Below are 13,198 nucleotides of genomic sequence, written 5' to 3' on the forward strand. Positions count from 1 at the left end.
CGGGGGCGCGTTATTCTCCCTTGCACGCCCCTTACTCTGGTCTTTGCCTGGTGCATAGGGACGAGGTTTTTCCCGCACCTTCTTCCCCTCTTTGGCCTCATGCACCCTTGCTTGCTGTGGTTTTCCTTGCCCTCCACGCGGTCTGGGTGGTGCAGCACTTCCCCTCTTCTCAGAAACCTCTGTTTCTGCCACTATGTGCGCCACCGCACGTCGTCGGATCTCTGCAAAGGTGCTGGGATGGCTCCTGATGAGAGACTCGCTGAAAGGGCCAGGCAGCACTCCCTTCTTAAATGCGTGCACAAGCATATCTTCATCTTTGCTGGGTAGTCTAACCACTTGTGCCCCAAAGCGGTTGAGGTAGTCCTTCAGCGACTCCCCCTGGTATTGGCGCACGTCGAACAGGTCGTAGGACACAACTGCAGGTGCCTTGTTGACGATGTATTGTTCAGTGAAGAGCTTCGAGAACTGAGAGAAAGACGTGATATGCCCTTCTGGTAAACTCACGAACCACTCCATGGCGATTCCGCTCAATGTGCTCATGAACATCTTGCAGTATACAGCGTCTGAGCCCCCAGACAACATCATCTGGGTGTGGAATGCCGTCAGATGCGCCTCCGGGTCTTCTACCCCCTTGAACGACGCTTTTACCCCCACCAGGTTGGGAGGCACCATGGTTCCCATGATCTCAGGGGAGAATGGCATGGGAAATGCCCTTGGAGGTGAGGGCTGCCTAGACACCCTTTCGTCAACAACGCGCTCCCTCTGCGCCTGCAGCGTTCTTCTCAACTCTTCGTTGACACGATTCAGTTCGTCGTTCCTGCTTTGCGACGCAACCAACTCCGTCTGCATCCTTTCTTGTTCGACTTTCGACGCTGCAGCGTTATCCTGCAGCGTGCGCACCATTTCCAGGACCTGCGCCATTGTCACAGCTCCTTCATCAGCGGATGGCGCAGGTGATGGTTGTCTGTTTCTAGGCATCTTCTCTACCAAAGAAACTGATAAAACTCTGGTGAGCTTTAAAAACTGTGGTATATATGGGACAACGATTCACTCGGGCCCCACGGTGGGCGCCAAATGATCCCGCCGGCAACTCGAACGTGGGTGAATCGCTTCGCAACACTCTCAGCCCTGTCTTCGCGACTGTGTCTCCTGAAGAATCACCCTCTGAACTTTCTCTCAGATGTCTTCAAAGTGTGACCTGCAAAATACACAGACGGCGCCTCTAGCGGCCGTTTGCACTCCGACGATCAAGTTAGTCCAACAGAACCACCAGAAACTGGGAACTAGTAATGTGTGTGTGAGAAAAAACTTGCACTCTGTTTTTCGTCTATCTTCTTTTTTTCTCCCCTTACTCTCACTCCCCTCCTCTCTTTTATCTCTCTTTTCCTGCTTCTGGGCATAACAGAATTCTGTTATGCTTTTCTGGCATGTGTCAGAACCCTGCTATGCTTTTCAGAGAAAGCGTACCTTCAGAATCAGCAATGGGGAGCGTGAGAGTCTGCGCATGTCTGCGCTTGGCTGCGCCTGTCTGTACCTTTAGTGGTACGGAGTGCTCTTTTGTCTGGGCCACACCCCTCTCAGATGATGACACGTGGAGGCCTGCAACTCACATCTAACCACACACGTGTCACTTACTGGAAGGGCTCTAGCGCCTCTCTTTGTCTGCCTAAGTTACGCCCTTGCGGAGTAACTTAGGATGCTTCTCTTATCTGGGTAAATTGTATACTCTTAGGAGACCGTCGGGTGTGGCTAGTCTAGGCGCACTCACCAAACGTTACTCTCTGCGTAGGCGACTTACCCTTCAGGATGACACGCACGTAATGGGTTGAGGGAATCACCAATCACCGACTGGCTTACTAGTTCCCTCAGGCCACTATCGTGCATGATTCCTCGAGGTGTGCTCATGCGAGGTCCATGCGTAACGCTCTCGCTGGGAACCTTAGTCCCAGTTTAACTGCGTGTAACACGAGACCCCGATGACAATATACCCGATGACTGATCAGTGTTTATTCGCTACTCGCGCTCTGCCTCCAGGCGCGAGTCTGGGAACTGGTCTGTTGGTGGTCACTTGGCTACTGACCACCGATCACCATTCTGGGTGATCTATCCCCCGACCTCTCTGCCGCCTGATCTGTCGGTGGTAACTTGGTTACTGACCACCGATCACCTCTCTTGGCGATCGTCTCCCTACCTCTCTGCCACCTGGTCCACGTGTCACCCTGCGAGTGGTCCACGTGGTTCTCTGATGCTGACGTCATCGACTACCGATGACCGATTGGATCACAAACACACACAACAGTTAAAGGAAGTATTATTGCAAGTATCTAGACAAGGATAAAAAACACCTGAATTTGCACAATACAGGAAACTCCTATGATCAGAACTTGTTACCACAACAAAGCTTGAACAACAATCTTGCACTTTGAAAAGCTCCTTTAAAAAACAAATCTCTTTGATTGTGTATTTTTCTTTAAAAGAAAGGTTATATTTATAGCACTTGAAATGTACCTGTTTAAGGCAGTTTTAATAAGCTGAATAAGTTAAAACAAGTTTTCAAAAATCTGTTATGAAAACACACATTTAACCGGTTTAAACCACGATTTAACCTGTTGAATGAGTGAAACATTTGCATAACTAATTCAAAAAGAAGTTTCAAAAACCTCAAGCCAGCTAAGTGACAAACAACCGATTATCACGATGAATCGATGATTCAACCGGTTGTTTTCCCTTTGCTTAGAAAAATACTTTGTTTCTTTTAAAACTGTTTGATCAAGCTTTGTGTAGGATTAAAAACTGATTTTAACAAAGATTCTAAATAACCTAATCTAAATCCAAACCAAAAAGCAGCACAACTTCAGGCTTCATGTGGATTTTAAACATCAAAGCTCCCATGTTCAACATGTCCTTAGGGACTCCCCTTCTCCTAGCTGATACCAACCAGGGCGATGAAGGTCAAGTGGTGTGGTTGGCTGGTGGCGAATTGTTTCTCAAACTTGGATACCAGCGTTGCGCAACTATAGACATAGTTGGGAGGGAGTTTCGTGGACCAACTCAGAGCTCCTCCCTTCACCGATGCGGGGAATACCTGACACAAGATTATGTCGTCCGAGGTATAAAGGCTCATGTGTGTGGTATACACGTTCATATGCTCGTCCAGATCGGTCATGCCATCTAGCGATCTTTGTTGAAGCCTTTCCCTTTTTCTAGCAGTGGTAGTCCGATTATGGAATTGGTAAAAGGGTGTCGACGGACCGAGTCCAGGGTACCAGTCGTAAGGGTCGACTTATTTGGGTAGGACTCACCATCCATGATGGGTTCAACTTCATGACCGATTTTTCTTCTTAGAGATTTCAAAAGGGTGGCGAAAACAATGGATGTGATGGATCAAGGAGGTCTCATAGGTGCATGAAAGGTATGGAGAGTGATTGGTTGGGCCATATCATTTGAAGAAAGATGAAGGTGAAGATCAAAGTGTCTAACCTAGAGAGACTAGACAAGGTAGTAGTAGCTTGCAATATTTGGCAGCATTTTACTCATAAAATTGATTTTACAAAACATGAACTAAACACCCCTATATATTGGTGCAAGTGCCTTGAAAGACAAAAAGGTGGAGGGGTAGAAAAGAGACATGAGAGAGGCGGCCTAGGGTGTTGACCTAGGTTAATGTTGCCCCTTGGCTAGGTTTCTAGAAGGTAGGGCTACATTCCTACCCTAAAGAGCCTAAACACAAATCAAAGGATAAATACACCCCTAGCCAAAATGATAAATACATTCTCTTATTATGCTAAATGTACCCTACTCAACTGAAATTACAAATAAAGAAACTAGTTGATGCTTAGCTCTCATGGCTTGAGCTCTACTCCTTGTGATCCTTTGAGGGGTCTTTGAACATGTAGAGAAAAGTTTCTTTGCCATTAGTAGCAGAGTCCCAATCTTCTTGAATCCTCTTTGTCATGGACCTACTTGTTGGTCCTGAGCTTGGGCATCTTCCATCATCCCCTCCCTCTTGAAGAGGATTTGTCCTCAAATCACATACTTCTGCTCCTTCATCTTCACTACCTGCAAAAGTGTTAGATCCATAACATTGAAGGTAGTATATACTCCATATTCTTCAGGCAGATTAATTTGATATGCATTATTATTTATTATTTTTGAGAACTTGGAAGGGACCATCACCCCGGGGACTAAGTTTAGACTTCCTCTTATTAGGGAATCTATCTTTTTTGTTCTTGTTGGTTGACTTGATTACCTTCATACTTCTAATGACGATCACACGCCCAATTCTCTCTGCCTTGGTTCGTGCTTTCCTTTGATCAAACACTCTGTACCTGCAAAGGCAAAGGGGCACCCTGGGTCGTTTGCACTCCGACGCTCAAGTCAATATTGGGGCAAAGAAACATAAATGTGTATCTCAGTTCTAGTCTCAAGAACTGTGTGTAAAAACTGCGTACCTTGTGAGGTTTCTTACTACCCTTTATATAGTCTAAGGTTTCTGCTGTTTCTGCTACCCGCATTTAGGGTTTCTGAGGGTATGCCCTAGCGCCGCTATCACCCAATCTTAAGGCAATCTAGCGCATAAGGCTCCCTTACTGGAGTGCAACCTATTACGGAATGGCTACATGGCTACCAACTTGTGCACCTAATCTTTGGGCCCATCCGTCCTTGGGGTGCCCTAGCTGTTCATGTGCCATGCATGCAACCTACCCCTGGAACGCAACCCTAATGGGCCTTAGCGCTTCCAGTGGTTCTTTACTTGTGTCGCAATTGAATGTGCTATTCACACCACACGCATGGACCCTTCGTGATCTAGGCTTCTCCCTACTAATAACTAGTGTGTTGTCTGGGATCCACCACTCGTGGTCTAGTTTTGTTGTTTGAGTCACTGATGCCCGATGTCACATTGGCCTCACTCTATTGCCAAGGACACACCGACACATCCTGGTGATCGATGTCTAACCACTCATCGGCACCCTAGCGCATGTTGCTTGCGAGACAGTGGCCTAGGCCGTTTGTGGGTTCCATCTTACATGGCCCACCATTACTAGTAGTCAGCAATGTCCAAGGACTGGTCGGTACATAAGCCCTCAGTCTCGAGTTGTTAACTTGTTCAACGAAGAGACTAAGTCATCACCCTTAGCAACCTACGTGGCACTGTGTGAAGGGACGTGAACAGTGCACATAAATGACACTTCTCCTTACCTGTTTCAATCTTCGCACACGTGGCTAGATCAACGACCAGGACTTATCATCGCTTGCGCTCCCTCGTTTACGTTAACTTTTTCAAAAATGCGCGCTTCGTCACTGTTCCATCACTTCTCTGAAACTATTTTCGATCGTTCTCTCTTCTTTTCGAACGCTCTCGCTTCTCCTTCTTCGAAACTCAGAACCTTCAACCTACTTCAATCAAAAGGTATGATCTTTATGCATTGATTTCTCTTATCTTGTGATTCCGCCGTTCATAACATGTGATAAACCGTTCTGGGACTGTTTAAAGTTTCTGCATTTAGGTTTTCTCTGTTTTTTCTTTTGAGTCTCTATTTTTCTGGGTTTCTTGAGTCACGCCATTGTCTTCCTCTAAACCCTCTTTCCTTCCCTCTTTTTTCTCTTTTTAGCTTTCTCCTTGAGATGGCCCGAACAAAAACCACATCCAACCCTCCTCCCAACGTTCCTCCCAGCATTGACTACAAAGCCATATATCCTTGGGACAGACCACCTATTTTTTGTGGTTTGAATTACCAATTCTGGAAAGTTAGGATGAAAATCTTTGTTGAATCCCTTGACAAGGGAATTTGGGATGCAATTGAAAATGGTCCTTTTATTCCAAAATTGAAAAAGATGGATCTTCCATTGAAAAACCTTGGTCTCAATGGACTGATTCTGAAAACAAGAAGGCCAAATTTGATTGTATCGTTAAGAACATCATAACATTTGCCTTGAATTCGAATGATTTTTTTCAGGATTTCTCAATGCTCTTCGGCAAAGGAGATGTGGGACACTTTGGAGGTGAATCATGAAGGAACCAATGATGTGAAGAGAGCTAGAAAGCATACTCTAATTCAGGAATATGAAATGTTTAGAATGCTTATAGGTGAGTCAATCGCTGAATTACAAAAAAGGTTCACCCACATCATCAACCACCTTATGAGCCTTGGGAAAACCTTTGATAAAGAAGAGCTAAACATCAAGATCCTCAAATGTCTTGATAGATTATGGCAACCAAAGGTGACAGCAATTTCTGAGTCAAAAGATTTGACATCCTTGACAGCGACTTCTTTATTTGGTAAGCTTAGAGAACATGAGTTAAAAATGAATAGACTCAATGTTAAAGAGAGTGAAGACAATCATGTGAGACTTGCCTTGAAAGCTGCCAAGCACAAAAGCAAGCAAGAATCAATGATGATAGTGAAGAAGAAAACCTTAGTTTGCTGTCCAAGAAGTTTAGTAGATTTTTGAAAAGAAATCGCAACAAAGAAGCCAACAAAGAAAGGTATGGAAATAAGAAAACCAGTGATTTCAATTGTAACAACTATACTTGCTTTGGTTGTGGTGAACAAGGACACATTAAAGCAGATTTCCCAAACAAAGAAAGCAATGAAAAGAAATCAAGCCACAAAGAGAAAAAGGGAAAGTCAAGAAGAGCATACATAGCTTGGGATGAGAATGAAGTCTCCTCATCAAGCTCATCATCAAGTGAAGAAGAAAAAGCAAACATATGCTTGATTGCAGAAAGAGATGATGTAAGTTCATGTGCTTCCCTAAATGCTAAAAATTATAGCAAATTGCTTAAAGCTTTTCAAGAAACACATGAAGAAGCAAACCGATTGGTTCTCTCAAACAACCATTTGAAAGGGCTTAACAAGTGGCTTGAAAAGAGATTTAAGGCACTTGATTAAGAACTGGAAAAATCAAAAAGTAATTTTGAAAATCTGGAAAATCATTGCAAAAACTCTTCTTGCAAGTGTGACACTCTCATTTGTGTAAATTGTGAAAATCTTGAAAAGAAAGTACATTATCTTGTTAGTACTGTGGATAAGCTTTCAAAAGGAAAATCCAACTTTGAGAATGTCTTGGCATCTCAAAATTGTGTTTTTGGAAGAGCTGGATTAGGTTTTAATCCACAAAACAAGCAAGATAATTTTTCAAAGAATTTTTCAAAACTGCCAATAAAATAACTGATTGTTAAGTCAAAACAATCAGTTGTTACATGCTTTTACTGCATGAAGAGAGGCCATTCTGTCAGATTCTGCAAAATAAGGAAATATTCTGTTCCCAGAGGTTTTATGAAATGGATTCCCAAAGGTTGTGAGGTTTCAAATGAAAAAAATAAATCAAATGGACCCACATTTGTAAGGGGACCAAACCTTGTTGCTTGAATTCATGTTTATGCAGGAAATCTAGAAGAAAATGAGGCTCTGAGTCATCTGATCAGGTTCTTGGAAGGAAGAGATTAACACTGGAACTGAATCAATGTTATGTACCAGTTCAAGTCTTTTCAAAAGAGTCAAAAGAAGCCTCTTGATCACAAACAAATGACTCATAGAAGGGACCTCATAAAAGGATAAGACCTTCCTTAACTTTGCCTTTAATTTGTTAATTTCTATTTCATGCTTAAAAACTCTTTCTCTGAATAATTACATCTGTTTTTGAATCATTCTCTGTCAATACTTGAAAAACTCAATTTGTCTAAAAGCTGCAGAAAAACAACTGATTGTTTCCTCGAAACAACCGATTGTTTCCACTCTGGCAGCACTGTGAAAGAATGGATTTAATTTCTTTTTGAATTCTGTTGGTTGCAGATCTCATTTATGAAAGGATCCTGAGTCAATAAAGCTGTGTTGAAAGCCTGATCATGTTCTGGAGGAAGTTACAACATGTCATAAAGGAATATATTCCAGAATCTTGAATATTCAAGAGCCTTTATGACTAGTCAAAGATTACATAAGATGACCATATGGTTTTCTGCATTTTCTGACGTTTTCTATGCAGGTCTTGGTTAATTCTTTTCTCTTTGAAGACTGAAACCCACTCACATCAATTGATTACAGTAAGGTTCAGTATCTCTTTAAATTCTGGTGCAGCTGTTCTCTCTCACAAGAACAATCAATTGAGCCATCTCTTGCTCTCTTTGTGTGAGACCCTTTGCCTCTTTTTCTGCTATCATGGAGTCCACTCCTCCTACATCAAAGAGGATCAAAACAAGAGCTGTGAGGTCTGGAGGGAGACTTGAGGGCTGGTTTTCAGGGGATAATGAGCTCATTGAGAGATATCATTTTGAAACAAGCACAAAGGTGATCAACAACCCCAAAGCTGTTTCTTTTGATTGGCTAAAAAGTCAAAAGCTTGACAATATGAGAAAGCTTCTAAAAGATCAGTTGCTGAGAAGATTCTTGGAGATGAAGAGAAACATATACCCTGATTTAATTCGGGTATTCTACACCAACCTTAAGTTTGAAGGAAATAACCTTGTTTCTCATGTGAAAGGTGTAGACATGGAGCGGTAGTGGGTTTAAAGTATGCTGGTCTAAGGATCAACAAGGTAAATCTTGGAATAGTGGAGGATTTCAACAAAGTCCAATACTACAAGAGTTGCTTGAAGAATCAATAAGCCCAAGTAAGAACTTGTTCGGTTGGAGGCTTGAAGTTGGATAAAAGGGTGCTTGCTCTTATTGTAACTTGGATTCTAACTCCAAGGAGGAGCAACCATTCTGTCTTAACAGAAGAAGACCTTGTATACATCTACTGCATCATGAAGAAGATCAAGATCAACTGGATTCATATTATCAAAGAACATATGAAAAAATCCATGAGGTTAAGTGATTACCATTATCCCTATGTTGTTTTAATCTCTAAATTCTTGCTCTATTTTGAAGTGAATCTTGAAGATGACACCTCTGAGTTGGTTAAGTCAACACAAGAAATGAACAATGGCTCTTTAAGCAAGATGGGATTCACCAAAATAAATGGAAAATGGGTGAGCAAAGATGGTGATCATGGTGGTTCATCAAGTGCTGCAGCTGCTGATTTTGATGAAGAAGATCAAGCTGCTGATATGGATATTCACAATGAAGATCATCCTGCAACTACCTTTGAAGTTGGAACAAGTGCAGGACATGAACGAGATGAGATGCCTTCTATGTCTTCTTTTGAAAGATACACGTTGAATAGGCTTGATGGCTTTGTTGAGAATCAAAGAAATCTCCATGATCTTTGTGTGACCAATTTCCAGAGCATTGACAACAGATTCAACAGCATGGATACTCGGTTTATGACCCTGGATGAGTAGATTGAAGTTGTTCAGAACCAGATCTTTGAACTTCAGTATGGCAAGGATGATTAAAGGAAAAACAACCGGTTGAATGATCGAAACAACCGATTGTTTTGGCCCTGTATCAATTTAAGTGCTTCTGTTTTTAATTCTGTTTAATCTGGAACAATTTTCTGTTTTATCTCTTCTTATTGTCTATTTGTGAAGACAAATAGGGGGAGATTTTATGTTGTGTTGTCTTTTATTTTCTGCAAACTCTATGTTTTGTTTAAAGTGAACTTTAATTCTGCTACTTTGTTGTTGATATTTTAAATCTGCTGATATATTGTTTTTGATTTACTGCTCTAACCTTCTATAGAAGATATTGTGCTTTGCTTAAACTTTGTTTTGCAGGAACTGCTTCAGATTCAAACAAGTCCAACACAAGCAACCAGGGATTTGTCTTCATCAAATAGGGGGAGATTGTTGAATCAAGTGTGTTCAAGCTTTGAAGAATCCAAATCCTTTGAGTTTGATGGAAGGCCGGATGTTCTTGCTGTTGCTGAGGTGCTTTAGAATAGGATCTGGGGTAGATTATATTTGTATTCCACTCTTTGTTGAATCTAAAGCTTAAGTATTTTAAAATCTTTTAAGATTAAAGTGTTTTTCAAACTAAGTGAAAAACAACCTGTTGTTTTGTCGAAACAAACGGTTGTTTTATGCTTAGGTGTTTTTGAAAAAGTTTGAAAACTGTTTTGGATGATTAACTTGCTGTCAAACCCAAACAACCGATTGATTCGCTATTTCAACCGATTGTTTGTTTGGAATCCTAACAGAAAAACAGTTTTGTTTGTTAAAAGAGCTTTAATTGATTTCATAACTGAATACGCTCCTGCTTTAAATGCTTTGACCAAGATTTGAATAATATAAATAGTTTGTTAATGTTTTATTTTAAACAACAAGACAGAAAAACATATTTGAGTTTTTCAAAGAGTCTTGAAAGCATTTGAGTTTGAACTTGAGCTTTGGTTATTCAAGAGAGAAGTGGAATAGGATTACTCTGTATTGATTTCAGTTGATTCTATAACAGTGTAATTCGTTCTGAGAATTGTATACTTTTTGGTGTTGTAAAGCCAATAAGGGTTGTGTGCTCTTGAGGTTGTCAAGACCAACATTCTTGGTGGTGTATGTGCTAAGCCAAAGGAAGTGTGTGTCTTGAGGGGATCAAGGTCACTTCTTTGGTGGTGTGTGTATGTAATCTGGATTTGATTACCTAGTGGATTCCCCAGTGGTTTCTGGGAAACTGGATGTAGCTCTTGGGTTAAGAGTGAACCAGTATAAATTGTTTGTGCAATTCTCTCTTCCTTAAACTCTTTAATTTCAGTTGTTCTTATATTACTGGTATAAACAACCGATTGTTTCTGCGAAACAACCGATTGTTTTTCTGTTTTGAGCTTTGTTCTTGGCAAACTGAATTTCCTAAAACAGATTTCTTGAAAAGAATTTCATTCTATCTCAAAAAGTTTGTGAAAACCCCCTTTAAACCATTCACCCCCCTCTAGTTTAAAACCATACATTCTAACACTATCTACTAAAGCATCAATGCTTGGTAGGGGATATGAGTCCTTCGGACAGGCCTTGTTGAGGTCCGTGAAGTCTACGCACATCCTCCACTTCCCACTGGCCTTCTTCACCACGACCACGTTTGCCAACCACTCTAGGTACTGAATTTCACTGATGTGGTCGGCGCTCTGCAACTTTTGTGTCTCTTCTTTGATGACCTGTCCCCTCTCCTTATTAAACTTTCTCCTTCTCTAGCGGACAGACCTAACCTGGGGGTCTTTCGTAAGGCGATGGCATAGGAAGTCAGGGTCTATGTCAGGCATGTCCGAGGCGGACCATGCGAAGGCATCCAGGTGTCGTGCTATGACCTCGGCAATCTAGTCCTGCGTTCCTTGGCCTAAAGTCTTGCCAAGTTTGAACACTCTACCACCGATCTCCCTCTCCAGGACGTCTCCAGCTGGTTTGGGTAACCTCTCTCGGACGATCTCTGCGTGAGCGACCCCTTCTTCACTTGGGGCCCGGGTGGTGACAGTGAACACCCCTCTCTTCATTTTGAGGCTATTCCCGTAGTATCTCTTAGCCTCCTTCTGGTCTGACTTGATGGTGATCACTGTTCCCGTCAAGTCAGGCAGCTTCATCTTCATTTACCTTGTCGATGCTACCGCCCTCAACTTATTCAGTGTAGGTCTGCCCAACAGTATGTTGTAAGGTGAGGGAGCGTTAACAACAAGGTACCTGATGTTCTCTTGCGGGAGGCGACACCATATGTGAAGGTGGTTCTCAACACTAAGTGCCCATGCACTTGCACCTGGTCTCCCGCAAACCCATACAAACAGTCGGTGTAAAGCCTCAATTGGTCAGGAGACAACTGCAACTTGTTGAAAGTCAACCAGAACATCACGTCTGTCAAGCTTCCCTGGTTCACCAGGACACGGTGCACCTTCCTCCCTACGGTCACTACGAGATCACCACTGGGTCATTGTCGTGGGGAATGACATCTCGGAGGTCGGCCTTGGTGAAGAAGAGGTTGATGCCAAGGGCATGGTCTGCCACTTGCGCCTCTACAGTCATCATCGCTCGTGCATACTTCTTCCGCTGAGAAGCGGTGTATCCTCTGCCCGAGAAACCTCCCGAAATGGTGTGAATTTCACCATGAACGGGCATCTCGTGCCCCTGATCACCTCCTGGCGCTGCCGACGTCTGGGCTCCCTGTGACTCCAGCAAGTAGTCCTTCAGAAAGCCATTCTTCACTAGTTCGTCCAATTGGTGTTCGAGTGCCAAGCAGTTACGTATAGGATGGCCATACGTTTGGTGGAACTCGCACCAGGCATTCTTGTTAGGCCCCAACCTCTTGTCAGTTTTCGCGGGCATCATAAATCTCTCTGCTATGTTGGGGACAACGATCAGCTCCTTCAATCCCACTAGGAAGTTATGTCTTGGGGGCACATCCTCCCTCGCGCGCCCCATGGTTTGGGGCTTCCTAGGCCCGTAGGGCTGCTGCTTCGATGGGGCCTTTTTCTCCGTTGTTGCCTCATGAACCCTCATGGGCTGCGGTCGACTTGACCCTCGCGGGCGGATGAGAACAACGTTGTCGCGCTTCTCGGTGAGTTCCCCCTCCGCGACGATATGGGTTACCGTTCGACACCTAATCTCACCGAAAGTCTTGGGGCGACTCCTGATGAGTGACTCACTGAAGGGTCCCGACATGATTTCCTTCCTTAAAGCGTGCACCATCATATCCTCGTCCTTGGTGTGCAGCCGCACCACCTGTGCCCCGAAGCAGTTGAGGTAGTCCTTCAAGGGCTCTCCTTGGTACTGCCTTACGTCGAAAAGATCGTAAGAGACTGGCGGGGTAGCCCGATTGGTTATGTATTGCTCCCTGAACAATGTATAAAACTGCACGAACGATGTCACATGCTCGTCAGGAAGGCTGACGAACCAATCTAACGTTGTGCCTGTCAGCATGCTCATGAACAGCTTGCAATGCATTGTTCCTCTGTGTGTAGAAGGCTGTCAGATGAGCCTCTAGGTCCTCTACACCTGTGAAGGTGGCTTTAGGACCCACGAACGTGGTGGGTATCACGACGTCCATGATCGACTGCGAAAACAGCATTGGGAAAGCCCTAGGTGGCGTAGGCGACGCTTGTTCATCCACCACATGTTCCCCTGCCTGTTGCTGAAAATTCCTGCGCAGTTCCTTGTTGGTCCTGCACAGTTCTTCGTTTCCTGCTTGCGACGCAGCCAAGTCAACCTAGATGCATTCTTGATCCATTCTTGATGCCGCCACCATGAAGGGCGCGCATCGTTTCCATGATCTGCTGCATGGTGATGCTTTCTTCTCCGTTAGGTGCGACGGATCCTTGCCTCGTGTTTCTCATGTTGATGGATCTT

At 43.5% G+C, this 13,198-nt stretch overlaps 1 protein-coding gene across 1 annotated transcript; it reads right to left on the minus strand.

Moving 5' to 3' along the window:
• Positions 1-11,764: 11,764 nt before the first annotated feature.
• Positions 11,765-12,796, minus strand: LOC137839322 (uncharacterized). Its single transcript, XM_068648443.1, has one exon. It carries the CDS (start codon positions 12,794-12,796, stop codon positions 11,765-11,767), a length of 1,032 nt encoding a protein of 343 aa, XP_068504544.1.
• Between the last annotated feature and the right edge of the window lie 402 nt (positions 12,797-13,198).

Source organism: Phaseolus vulgaris, chromosome 3 (genome assembly GCF_000499845.2).
Source record: "Phaseolus vulgaris cultivar G19833 chromosome 3, P. vulgaris v2.0, whole genome shotgun sequence".
Classification (NCBI taxonomy): Eukaryota; Viridiplantae; Streptophyta; class Magnoliopsida; order Fabales; family Fabaceae; genus Phaseolus; species Phaseolus vulgaris.